General features: G+C 45.0%; 1 protein-coding gene across 1 annotated transcript in view; it reads right to left on the bottom strand.

Annotated features, from left to right (window-relative positions):
• Positions 1–7,423: 7,423 nt before the first annotated feature.
• Positions 7,424–13,744, bottom strand: part of LOC115144840 (fibulin-1-like) — a 41,487-nt gene continuing 35,166 nt past the window's right edge. Inside the window, exon 17 of the mRNA XM_029685939.2 lies at positions 7,424–9,842. Within this exon, the coding sequence (XP_029541799.1) occupies positions 9,703–9,842 (140 nt within the window). The 3' untranslated portion in view covers positions 7,424–9,702. The remainder of the gene's footprint in view (positions 9,843–13,744) is intronic.

Here is a 13,744-nt window from a genome sequence, read left to right as displayed (position 1 = left end):
CACTCCGGGGGCTGAAACGGCCAGTAATTCAATTTGCAATGATTGTACATCCGCTAAGAAAAGTCAGCCAAAACTTAATACCAACATCAAGAAATCAACATACAAGTGTGAGTAAAAAACGAATGTAAATAAGTTGGAAATTGTGGTACTAATGCACGAGTGCACAAACACATCTCGTAAAAGTAATATGATGTTTTTGTTTGGTTAACTTTTGGAAAATGTAGAAATAACCAATTTTCCTTCAGATGATCCAGCTAGGCAGGCTAACGTCAGCTAGCTAGCTATTTCATTTACTAGCTATCATAGAGCAGATGTATATATGAATAATTATATAGCTAATTTAAGTAGACATATAATCATATTATAATTAGATAGATTGGTACTGTCAAATTAACACCCAAGGTTAATTGTATTGTGTTCTGTGTACAACATGGTCAGGAGAGGAGACCAAAACCTGCATTAACCTTCGAGCAGCAAATGAGGAGTTGTTCACAGGGAAAAGGAATGCTGAAAAGCTGGGCTGGGAGTTAGTGGAACAGTGGGATGGGAGTCAATACTAATAACTTCAAATGAAACTTTTAACACAATAACTAATAAGTAATGGATTAGCAGTGCGTTATAGTAAATGTATTATATTGGTAACAATATGGCGTATAAGGAAAAGGGTGTGTGCCTTTCACACCAGCGGCCCAGTTTCACTTCCCTGCCCTGCCCTGTCATTTGCTACATTGGTGTCTGAAGTGGGATGGTAGCCGTGAGCCACGTTACAATTTTCACCGATTGGTGCGATGCGGAGGGTGTTTGCCTTTTTTGCCAATCGACCCGGATTCGCTTCCCTGCCTCGAAGTTCCCTAAAATATAATGTTTGTGCTGTCTGTTTGTTAATATGTATGATTAATTCATATGTGCAAATGCTTTGTCATTATTTATAGGACAATTGTTCAGAGGATGGTGCTGGAGGGAAGGCTCAAAGGTGGGCAGGCCTCAAAGAAGTGGGAGAATTTAAAGAATAAGTACAAGGTAATAAACATTGGATGGGTCATGGAAACCTTGGTGTAATTGTAATGTCATTGTTGTTTTATAATCTGCTAACTCATTACTTTTGTTCTCCAATATTATTGTTTCAATTAATAAAATATTGAACCCAACTAAGATTATTACTGTAAATTACAAAGTTACATTTTAAGAGAGGCCACTGCTGAGAACTGGAGGTGGTTTAAACTACTGCACGAGACAATTTGAGCAAGGGCCTCAATTTCACCACCTGTCCTGATTGCCTAGTGCATTGTAGGTCCCTCCAACTCAGCAGAAACAGAGGTAAAGCAGCCCCCCCTGGCCCTCCACCCCAGGCCCCAGGGAGATCCCAGCAAACCCTCCTCATCTACCCCAGTGCAGCACGACAAAGCATCAGATGATGCAGACAGCCCCAGCACCTCAACCTCCAAGCACGGAGCCCACATAATGTACACCATTACAGTTAGGGAGAGTGAAAAGGATGAAGCCAGGTTCGCATGCCAGGAGCCCAAACAGAGGCCCATAGGTGTCCTCGACAAAATGGCATATAAAATGCAATGTAAAGTGTTGGTCCCATGTTTCATGAGCTGCAAGCAATGCAAGCAATGCAGATGTAAAGCACGGTGGCTAGGAAAAATTCCCTAGAAAGGGAGGAACCTAGGAAGAAACCTAGAGAGGAACCAGACTGAGGGGTGGTCAGTCCTCTTCTGGCTCTGCCGGGTGGGGATTATAAGAGTACATGGCCATTAAGGCCTGATTGTTCTTCAAGATGTTCAAACGTTAATAGATGACCAGTAGGGTCAAATAATAATCACAGTGCTTGTAGAGGGTGCAACAGGTCAGTATCTTAGGAATCAATGTCAGGTGGCTTTTCATAGCCGACCATTCAGAGGTCGAAACAGCTGGTGCGGTAGAGAGAGAGTCGAAAACAGCAGGTCCGGGACAAGGTAGCACGTCCGGTGATGCAGGGCTGTTCTGTTCATTATTTTCTGTTTACTGTCCTGCAAACACACACACAATTGACTGTATACATACAGTACATGAAAAATATGTTTTATATATAATTGTTAATAACACGTTAAAGTGTTTAATAGGAAGTCTGCATGTACATTTTTTTACGTGTTTAAACAACTAGGATAGTTTCCTTATACTTTCTGTAAATCAAGTTTTGCATACTGTTTAGGGAAAGACCTTTCCTGTTTCAGCATGACAATGCCCCTGTGCACAAAGTGAGGTCCATACAGAAATGGTTTTTCGAGATCGTTGTGGAAGAACTTGACTGGCTTGCACAGAGCCCTGACCTCAACCCAATCGAACACTTTTGGGATGAATTGGAATGCCGACTGCGAGCCAGAACTCATCGCCCAACATCAGTCGGACCTCACTAATGCTCTTGTGCTGAATGGAAGCAAGTCCCCGCAGCAATATTCCAACATCTAGTGGAAAGCCTTCCCAGAAGAGTGGAGGCTGTTATAGCAGCAAAGGGGGGACCAACTCCATATTATTAATGCTCATGATTTTGTAATGAAATATAGCAGGTGTCTACATACTTTGGTCATGTAGTACTACATGGTCCATACCTTTTTGTATGGACCTTGGTTTGTGAACGTGGGCATTGTCATGCTGAAAAAGGAAAGGGCCTTCGATCAAACTGTTGCCACAAAGTTGGAAGCACCGAATCATCTGGAATGTAATTGTATGCTGTAGCATTAACATTTCCCTTCACTAGAACAAAGGGGCCTAGCCCGAACCATGAAAAACAGCACCAGACCATTATTCCTCCTCCACCAAACTTTAAAGTTGGTGCTATGCATCGGGGCAGGTATCGTTCTCCTAGCATCCGCCAAACCCAGATTCGTCCATCAGACTACTAGATGGGGAAATGTGAGTCATCACTCTAGAGAACGTGTTTCCTACTGCTCCAGAGTCCAATGGCAGCAAGCTTTACACCACTCCAGCCAATGCTTGGCATTGCGCATGGTTAACTTATGCTTGTGTGCGGCTGCTCGGCCATGGAAACCCATTTCATGAAGTTCCCGACGAACAGTTATTTTGCTGACTTTGCTTCCAGAGGCAGTTTGGAACTCGGTAGTGAGTGTTTTATGGGGTACACTTTCAGCACTCAGAGGTCCCGTTCTGTGAGCTTGTGAGCCCTATCACTTCGCAGCTGAGCGGTTGTTCCCACAATAACAGCACTTCCAGTTGACTAACTTGTTGGAAAGGTGGCATCCTATGACGGTGCCACATTGAAAGTCACTGAGCACTTCAGTAAGGCCATTCTACTGCCAATGTTTGTCCTTGTAGATTGCATGGCTGTGTGCTCGATTTTATACACCTGTCAGCAATAGGTTTTGCTGAAATAGTCAAGTCCACTAATTTGAAGTTGTGCCCACATATTTTTGTATATATACTGTATCTCCCCCCTCCTCCTCAGTACCTTTAGAGCTGTCAGTGTAAACAGGCACTGTCCTGTAGATGGGCTGGGGTCCAGTAGACGGGCTGGGATCCAGTAGATGGGCTGGGATCATGTAGACGGGCTGGGATCCAGTAGACAGGCTTTTATCCTGTAGATGGGCTGGGATCCAGTAGACGGGCTGGGATCCTGTAGACGGGCTGGGATCCAGTAGACAGGCTTTTATCCTGTAGAAGGGCTGGGATCCAGTAGACGGGCTGGGATCCTGTAGAAGGGCTGGGATCCAGTAGACGGGCTGGGATCCTGTAGATGGGCTGGGGTCCAGTAGACGGGCTGGGATCCAGTAGACAGGCTTTTATCCTGTAGATGGGCTGGGATCCAGTAGACGGGCTGGGATCCTGTAGACGGACTGAGATCCTGTAGACGGATTGAGATCCTGTAGACGGACTGAGATCCTGTAGACGGGCTGGGATCCTGTAGACGGGCTGGGATCCTGTAGACGGGCTGGGATCATGTAGACGGACTGAGATCCTGTAGACGGGCTGGGATCCTGTAGACGGGCTGGGATCCTGTAGACGGGCTGGGATCCTGTAGACGGACTGAGATCCTGTAGACGGGCTGGGATCCTGTAGACGGGCTGGGATCCTGTAGACGGGCTGAGATCATGTAGACGGGCTGGGATCCTGTAGATGGGCTGGGATCCTGTAGACGGGCTGGGATCCTGTAGATGGGCTGGGATCCTGTAGACGGGCTGGGATCCTGGTAGATGGGCTGGGATCCTGATGGATGGCCCTCCTTCCTCCATTGTCTTTGAAGCATTTGGAGGCTCTGCCAGGGCCTCAGCCAAACTGATGATTACAGCCTCATCGTTAGACAATTACTGACATCTGCTCTGTTCCACTGCTCTGGGTTATGTTCATTAGCCTGACTTAGAGGGAATAGAGTAGAGACCCCTTCTGGTTCAGTGAAAAACCTAATTGGGGATATGGTCCCTGGTTCCTATGTACCCCTCCTCTCTCCACCGACTCCCCCTTTTTCAACCAATGTACCCATAATGAATTCTGTCCCACTTTCCCTTCAAATGTACACAAGTTAAATGCATCAACCAATCTGAAGCTTTCACTTAAAAACACACAAATAAAATGTCACTACTACTACAATTCACCACTACAAATAAAAATGCATTACTTCCGGTGCCGACAGAGATGGCCGCCTCGCTTCGCGTTCCTAGGAAACTATGCAGTTTTTTGTTTTTTTACGTGTTATTTCTTACATTGGTACCCCAGGTCATCTTAGGTTTCATTACATACAGTCAAGAAGAACTACTAAACATAAGAGCAGCGTCAACTCACCATCAGTACGACCAAGAATATGACTTTCGCGAAGCGGACCCTGTGTTCTGCCTTTCACCCAGGACAACGGAATGGATCCCAGCCGGCGACCCCAAAAACGACTTCGAAAAAGGGGAAAACGAAGCGGTCTTCTGGTCAGACTCCGGAGACGGGCACATCGTGCACCACTCCCTAGCATTCTCCTCGCCAATGTCCAGTCTCTTGACAACAAGGTTGATGAAATCCGAGCAAGGGTAGCATTCCAGAGGGACATCAGAGACTGTAACGTTCTTTGCTTCACGGAAACATGGCTCACTGGAGAGACGCTATCAGAGACGGTGCAGCCAGCTGGTTTCTCCACGCATCGCGCCGACAGAAACAAACATCTTTCTGGTAAGAAGAGGGGCAGGGGCGTATGCTTTATGGTTAACGGGACGTGGTGTGGCCAAAACAACATACAGGAACTCAAGTCCTTCTGTTCACCTGATTTAGAATTCCTCACAATCAAATGTAGACCGCATTATCTACCAAGGGAATTCTCTTCGATTATAATCACAGCCGTATATATTCCCCCCCAAGCAGACACATCGATGGCTCTGAACTAACTTTATTTGACTCTTTGCAAACTGGAATCCATATATCCGGAGGCTGCATTCATTGTAGCTGGGGATTTTAACAAGGCTAATCTGAAAACAAGACTCCCTAAATTTTATCAGCATATCGATTGCGCAACCAGGGCGGGAAAAACCTTGGATCATTGCTATTCCAACTTCCGCGACGCATATAAGGCCCTGCCCCGCCCTCCTTTCGGAAAAGCTGACCACGATCCCTGCCTACAGACAGAAACTAAAACAAGAAGCTCCCGCGCTGAGGTCTGTTCAACGCTGGTCCAACCAATCCCTATCCCAGTCTGTTGTTCCCACATGCTTCAAGAGGGCCACCATTGTTCCTGTTCCCAAGAAAGCTAAGGTAACTGAGCTAAACGACTACTGCCCCGTAGCACTCACTTCCGTCATCATGAAGTGCTTTGAGAGACTAGTCAAGGACCATATCACCTCCACCCTACCTGACACCCTAGACCCACTCCAATTTGCTTACCGCCCAAATAGGTCCACAAACGATGCAATCTCAACCACACTGCACACTGCCCTAACCCATCTGGACAAGAGGAATACCTATGTGAGAATGCTGTTCATCGACTACAGCTCAGCATTTAACACCATAGTGCCCTCCAAGCTCGTCATCAAGCTCGAGACCCTGGGTCTCGACCCCGCCCTGTGCAACTGGGTACTGGACTTCCTGACGGGCCGCCCCAGGTGGTGAGGGTAGGCAACAACATCTCCACCCCGCTGATCCTCAACACTGGGGCCCCACAAGGGTGCGTTCTGAGCCCTCTCCTGTACTCCCTGTTCACCCACGACTGCGTGGCCATGCACGCCTCCAACTCAATCATCAAGTTTGCGGACGACACAACAGTGGTAGGCTTGATTACCAACAACGACGAGACGGCCTACAGGGAGGAGGTGAGGGCCCTCGGAGTGTGGTGTCAGGAAAATAACCTCACACTCAACGTCAACAAAACTAAGGAGATGATTGTGGACTTCAGGAAACAGCAGAGGGAACACCCCCCTATCCACATCGATGGAACAGTAGTGGATAGGGTAGTACATTTTAAGTTCCTCGGCGTACACATCACAGACAAACCGAATTGGTCCACCCACACAGACAGCATCGTGAAGAAGGCGCAGCAGCGGCTCTTCAACCTCAGGAGGCTGAAGAAATTCGGCTTGTCACCAAAAGCACTCACAAACTTCTACAGATGCACAATCGAGAGCATCCTGTCGGGCTGTATCACCACCTGGTACGGCAACTGCTCCGCCCACAACCGTAAGGCTCTCCAGAGGGTAGTGAGGTCTGCACAACGCATCACCGGGGGCAAACTACCTGCCCTCCAGGACACCTACACCACCCGATGTCACAGGAAGGCCATAAAGATCATCAAGGACAGCAACCACCCGAGCCACTGCCTGTTCACCCCGCTATCATCCAGAAGGCGAGGTCAGTACAGGTGCATCAAAGCTGGGACCGAGAGACTGAAAAACAGCTTCTATCTCAAGGCCATCAGACTGTTAAACAGCCACCACTAACATTGAGTGGCTGCTACCAACACACTGACTCAACTCCAGCCACTTTAATAATGGGAATTGATGGGAAATTATTTAAAATATATCACTAGACACTTTAAACAATGCTACCTAATATAATGTTTACATACCCTACATTATTCATCTCATATGTATACGTATATACTGTACTCTATATCATCTACTGCATCCTTATGTAATACATGTATCACTAGCCACTTTAACTATGCCACTTTGTTTACATACTCATCTCATATGTATATACTGCACTCAGTACCATCTACTGTATCTTGCCTATGCCGCTCTGTACCATCACTCATTCATATATCTTTATGTACATATTCTTTATCCCCTTACACTTGTGTCTATAAGGTAGTAGTTTTGGAATTGTTAGCTAGATTACTTGTTGGTTATTACTACATTGTCGGAACTAGAAGCACAAGCATTTCGCTACACTCGCACTAACATCTGCTAAACATGTGTATGTGACAAATAAAATTTGATTTGATTTGATAAAATGCTTCAAAGACAAAAACAAGATGGTTTATTTAGTACCGAAACACCTTTCGCAATGTATACAGTAAGATAATAAAATGTAATGCACATCATTACTCATGGGTTAGTGTTACATTCAACTGTTGAATCCTCCAATGGTTTTTCACATCTCCATGTCTACGCATGCACTTTCAATTCACAATCACATTCTATAGTCTTGGGCATGACAGCATGCTTACATTATATGATACAGTTTATGAGTCTTCACGTCAAGTTCCGTAGGCCAGATGCATGCATCCACTCATGGCTTGGCTTGTTACATCTACTTATATTACAGGTAAACTTACTGGGAAGTGCTTTAGTTTCATACAATAACAAAAGCAACTAAGCAGCTAGTGGTCTGTTTATCTTCATCGAAAAGGAATGAAAGTTAAAAGTTATGTGTGTTGGTTGTATCAGGATATCCCTTTATTGGACCCTCCAATGGTATTCATATCCTTTTAGCTATACACCTAAATAATCTTCATTTTCTCCTCCATGCACTCAGCAATCTCCTTCCTCTTCATGCTAGGAGGGTAAAGTTATAGGACTGTGGTTGTACTGTGTGGTAGTAGTGTGTAAGTGGTCAAACTTTATGGCTATGTGTGGTGGTGTTGTTAGTACTGTAGTAGAACTGTGTGGCTATGTGTGGTGGTGTTGGTAGTACTGTGGTAGAACTGTATGGCTATGTGAGGTGGTGTTGGTAGTACTGTGGTAGAACTGTATGGCTATGTGTGGTGGTGTTGGTAGTACTGTGGTAGAACTGTATGGCTATGTGTGGTGGTGTTGGTAGTACTGTGGTAGAACAGTATGGCTATGTGTGGTGGTGTTGGTAGTACTGTGGTAGAACAGTATGGCTATGTGTGGTGGTGTTGGTAGTACTGTGGTAGAACTGTATGGCTATGTGTAGTGGTGTTGGTACTACTGTGGTAGAACTGTATGGCTATGTGTGGTGGTGTTGGTAGTACTGTGGTAGAACAGTATGGATATGTGTGGTGGTGTGGGTAGTACTGTGGTAGAACTGTATGGCTATGTGTGGTGGTGTGGGTAGTACTGTGGTAGAACAGTATGGCTATGTGTGGTGGTGTTGGTAGTACTGTGGTAGAACAGTATGGCTATGTGTGGTGGTGTGGGTAGTACTGTGGTAGAACTGTATGGCTATGTGTGGTGGTGTGGGTAGTACTGTGGTAGAACAGTATGGCTATGTGTGGTGGTGTTGGTAGTACTGTGGTAGAACTGTATGGCTATGTGTGGTGGTGTTGGTAGTACTGTGGTAGAACTGTATGGCTATGTGTGGTGGTGTGGGTAGTACTGTGGTAGAACAGTATGGCTATGTGTGGTGGTGTTGGTAGTACTGTGGTAGAACTGTATGGCTATGTGTGGTGGTGTTGGTAGTACTGTGGTAGAACAGTATGGATATGTGTGGTGGTGTGGGTAGTACTGTGGTAGAACTGTATGGCTATGTGTGGTGGTGTGGGTAGTACTGTGGTAGAACAGTATGGCTATGTGTGGTGGTGTTGGTAGTACTGTGGTAGAACAGTATGGCTATGTGTGGTGGTGTTGGTAGTACTGTGGTAGAACAGTATGGCTATGTGTGGTGGTGTTGGTAGTACTGTGGTAGAACTGTATGGCTATGTGTGGTGGTGTTGGTAGTACTGTGGTAGAACTGTATGGCTATGTGTGGTGGTGTGGGTAGTACTGTGGTAGAACAGTATGGCTATGTGTGGTGGTGTTGGTAGTACTGTGGTAGAACTGTATGGCTATGTGTGGTGGTGTGGGTAGTACTGTGGTAGAACAGTATGTCTATGTGTGGTGGTGTTGGTAGTACTGTGGTAGAACTGTATGGCTATGTGTGGTGGTGTGGGTAGTACTGTGGTAGAACAGTATGGCTATGTGTGGTGGTGTTGGTAGTACTGTGGTAGAACAGTATGGCTATGTGTGGTGGTGTTGGTAGTACTGTGGTAGAACTGTATGGCTATGTGTGGTGGTGTGGGTAGTACTGTGGTAGAACAGTATGGCTATGTGTGGTGGTGTTGGTAGTACTGTGGTAGAACTGTATGGCTATGTGTGGTGGTGTGGGTAGTACTGTGGTAGAACAGTATGGCTATGTGTGGTGGTGTTGGTAGTACTGTGGTAGAACAGTATGGCTATGTGTGGTGGTGTTGGTAGTACTGTGGTAGAACTGTATGGCTATGTGTGGTGGTGTTGGTAGTACTGTGGTAGAACAGTATGGCTATGTGAGGTGGTGTTGGTGTGTGTCCTGTACTCAGAACCAGAACTCGGAGACGAAGATGTGGACGCTGACGATGTTCCGATGAGAAACCACCCCAGAGGTGACGTAGTTCATAGCCAGCTTCAATACCATGTTCAGCGGGCCAATCAGAGGCTTCACTTGTCGGACCACACCTAAGGGAGACAGAGGGATAGTCAGAGAGAGAAGTGTACCAAAGGTACTGAAGGAGGATGTAAAGAGTGATGGCTCACCATCAAATTAGAATAATTTGGGGGTAGGAAACATTTTTACAGGGAGTAGGAAACATTTTACAGGGAGTAGGAATGACAAGTGGTGGCAGGGATGGATGGATATTGTTTTCTTCTCATCATGTGCAGCAGTACTATTATTGGAATCTAGTGACGTGCTGCGCTCGTATACCATGATTTCTACAAGCATAGGTGACATTCAGGTCCAACATCTGTGACATGGGATGTTTGAAAAAATCAGTTTGACAAATATTTTGTTTGATTTCCATCCCCTCGCGTGCAGGCTTTGATGTTATTGATCATAAATTGTTACTGAAGAAACTCACTTGCTATTGCTTTACATCACCTGCCATCACATGGTTGGAGAGTTATTTATCCACTAGAACCCAGAAAACGTTCTTCAATGGAAGCTTCACTAACATCAGATATGTACAGTGCGGTGTCCTTCAGGGCAGTTGCCTTGGGCCATTACTCTTCTCTGTTTTCACACATGATTTGCCACTGGTCTAACATAAAAGCTAGAATGACTATGTATGAGGATGATTCCACACTCTACATTTCAACACCCAAAGCCAGTGAGCTCAGTGAAATAAGGAGTTACAGTCAGTATCAGAATGGGTGATTAAAAATAAACTGGTCATAAATACATCTAAAACTAAAAGCATTGTATTTGGTTCAAAACATTCTCTAAGACCTAAACCTCAACTGGAATTGTATATAAAGGGTGTGACCATTGAGCAATTTGAGAAAGCTATACTCCTAGGAGTAACATTGCATGGTCAATTATCATGGTCAAATCATATTGACAAAGTTGTTGTGAAGATGGGGAGAGGTATGTCTGTTATAAAAAATATGTTCTGTGTTTTTGGCACCAAATTAACTGTACTAGTTGTTCAGGTTCTGGTCTTCCATCTTGATTATTGTCCAGTAATATGGTCAAGTGCAGCACAGAAAGACCTAGCAAAGCGACAGCTGGTTCAACACAGAGCAGCACACCTTGCATTTAACTGCGCATACAGACCAACATCAACAACATACATGCCAGTCTTTCCTGGTTGATGGTTGACAAGAGATGAACTGCTTCTCTTCTAGTTTTTATGATAAGTATTAATGTGACAAAAATTCCAGATTGTCTGCATAATGAAATAACATTCAGCTCAGACACCCATACATACCCCACAAGACATGCCACCAGGGGTCTCTTCAGACACCCATACATACCCCACAAGACAGTCTTCAAGTCCAAAACGAATTCATGGCAAAGCACAGTATTATACAGAGCCATGATCGCATGGAACTCCCTTACGTCTCTAATTACTCAAGAAAAACAGCTAAATTACCGTTAAAAACAACATTTCATGGACTGGCAAGGACTGTAAGGGGACGCACAGAGACACTCTAACATACACATTATTTGTATCAGTGTTTTTTGTTACTTGTCATGTTGTGTTTTTTGTGGACTCCAGAAAGAATAGCTGCTGCTTCTGCAAAAGCTAATCGGGATCCAAATAAACCAATAAACCAATAAACCTCATATGATGAGAGGAATGTCAAACCTCTTCATGTGAATCTGGCTTTTAATTCTCTCCTCCATCCTTCTCTCCCTCCATCCATCCACCCGTCCCCACCTTCCTCCTTCCACCCTTCCCTGGAGGACAAGAGAGAGAGCGAGAGACTCTCCTGTCACTGTAACAACGTGGGGAAAACACACCATGACCACTGCTGACTGAGACCCAAGAATGACCGAATGCACATGGAATTTGTTGGAAGCTCTTTTTAAGTGAACATGCGATTACAGGGTGAAAGAACGACACTGTTTATCCAGGCTGTCAGCGGGCCCTTTTCTCTGTGGAGGGCTGGTGACATTTCAGCTCAGTCTTGTTTGAACAGCCATCGTCCAGCGTGCAGCCAGGCAGCACAATCACTGCACTGTCCATTCACTGTTTTCACTGTTGTCTTTCTCTCTCTTGTTCTCTCTCTCTTGTTCTCTTTTTTCTGTTTCTCACACACAGGGAGACAGGTATTAAATGAAGTAGTCTCAAAGTACTAAATGATATTGAATGCTATAAAGTCCATCAAAACTACAGCACAATGAATCATCTTAAATGAAATCAACAAGATGTCACGGCATCATTCAATGTGATCCATGGAATGCCTTTGTACCACAATTGTCATAAACCTGTGACATTTTGTTATGTTCACCACAGGGCAAACTATGATGATCAAGTGTGAGCTGGTTTCTGCAAAATGTCCTCTGGGATGGACACTGACATGGTTTGATGCTAGAATCAAGATCCTCTCTCCCATTCTTTTCTCTTCTCCTCTCTTCCCTTCTCCCTGTCTCCTCTTCCCTTCTCTTCCTGAGGGGGCCTGCCTGATGTTTGTGGCACCATCTTTGTGGCCCGCGAGGGTAAATTAGTCCCATGTGTTGGATGATGGGAAGCGGAGCAGTCTCAGTCACGCAATACAGCCATGGAGGCAGGCAGGCATTTTTTCAGGGATCCATCTTTAGGATTCAGTTAGAGGAGCTCAACCAGAGTCAGTCTCACTGAGCCTCCCCTCTCATTCCTTCTTCCCTCACCCGTCTCCCAGTCAGTCTGGATCCCTGTGGCCACACAGAAGATTCCAGAAGATTCCATGAGATAAACGCCTGAAGAGTGTGGAATAGGACCCTTTTTAATAGGGTTGCCCCCTTGTTTTGGTGTTTTGGGACTCTGTTGCATAGTGACACAGGGCTGAAGGGCTGAGGGGAGGGGGACAAGGGTTTTATTGTTTCCTAACCGTCAGCACCATCAGAGGAGAAACCTATACATGAACTCAATGGCAGTAATGTTCAGAAAAGTAAAGGACATGGAAAAACAGATTGGGGCTTTGCGTATGAAAAAACAATCACTAGCGAATGAAGGTGTCATGCTGATCGGTAATATGGCGCCATATATTCACTCAATACAGAGAGATCATTCGGACATAAAGTTGACTGAGTTTGGAGTTGTGGTCCACTGCATGTGAGTAGTTGACATGCAACAAGATATACTACCAATGCAATATATGCACTGCGTGAGATGCCTGTTAAGCAACAGTTCATAAAGTTCAAATTCGTTCATGTAACTTCGAAGTAAATCAGTTCACAGAAGACCCAATGAAGATGAGCGAGGCGGACAAAATGAAACATATCATTATAAATACAGTATGGAGCACCACAATACGGCCTGGATCTCCCAATAGCCCTGTTTTATTGGGAATGGAGCGATGGTTTCAGATCATAAATGTGACCCGAATCCAATCGAGGCTCTAGATGTTTTCCATTACAGGGGTCAGCTGGGGCCAAGTTCGCCACTGACGCAAACAAAGTCTCACGAGGACAACGTTTAAATTCAAATCAGAGGGACAAACAAGCAAAAATGTTTCATAATTTTTACATTTCCATTATATAAAGATATACAGTTGAAGTCTGAAGTTTACACCTTAGCCAAATACATTTAAACTCAGTTTTTCACAATTCCTGACATTTAATCCTCGATAAAATCGCTGTCTTAGGTCAGTTAGGATCACCACTTTATTTTAAGAATGTGAAATGTCAGATTTATTTCAGCTTTTATTTCCTTCATCACATTCCCAGTGGGTTAGACGTTTACATACACTCAATTAGTATTTGGTAGCATTGCCTTTAAATTGTTTAAGTTGGGTCAAACGCAGCCCTCCACAAGCTTCCCACAATAAGTTGTGTGAATTTTGGCCCATTCCTCCTGACAGAGCTGGTGTAACTGATTCAGGTTTGTAGGCCTCCTTGCTCGCACACGCTTTTTCGGTTCTGCCCACAAATTTCT

The sequence above is a fragment of the Oncorhynchus nerka genome, linkage group LG17 (assembly GCF_034236695.1).
Source record: "Oncorhynchus nerka isolate Pitt River linkage group LG17, Oner_Uvic_2.0, whole genome shotgun sequence".
Lineage (NCBI taxonomy): Eukaryota > Metazoa > Chordata > Actinopteri > Salmoniformes > Salmonidae > Oncorhynchus > Oncorhynchus nerka.
Note: the sequence above shows the minus strand (reverse complement) of the source record. Positions and strands in the feature narration are given on the sequence as shown.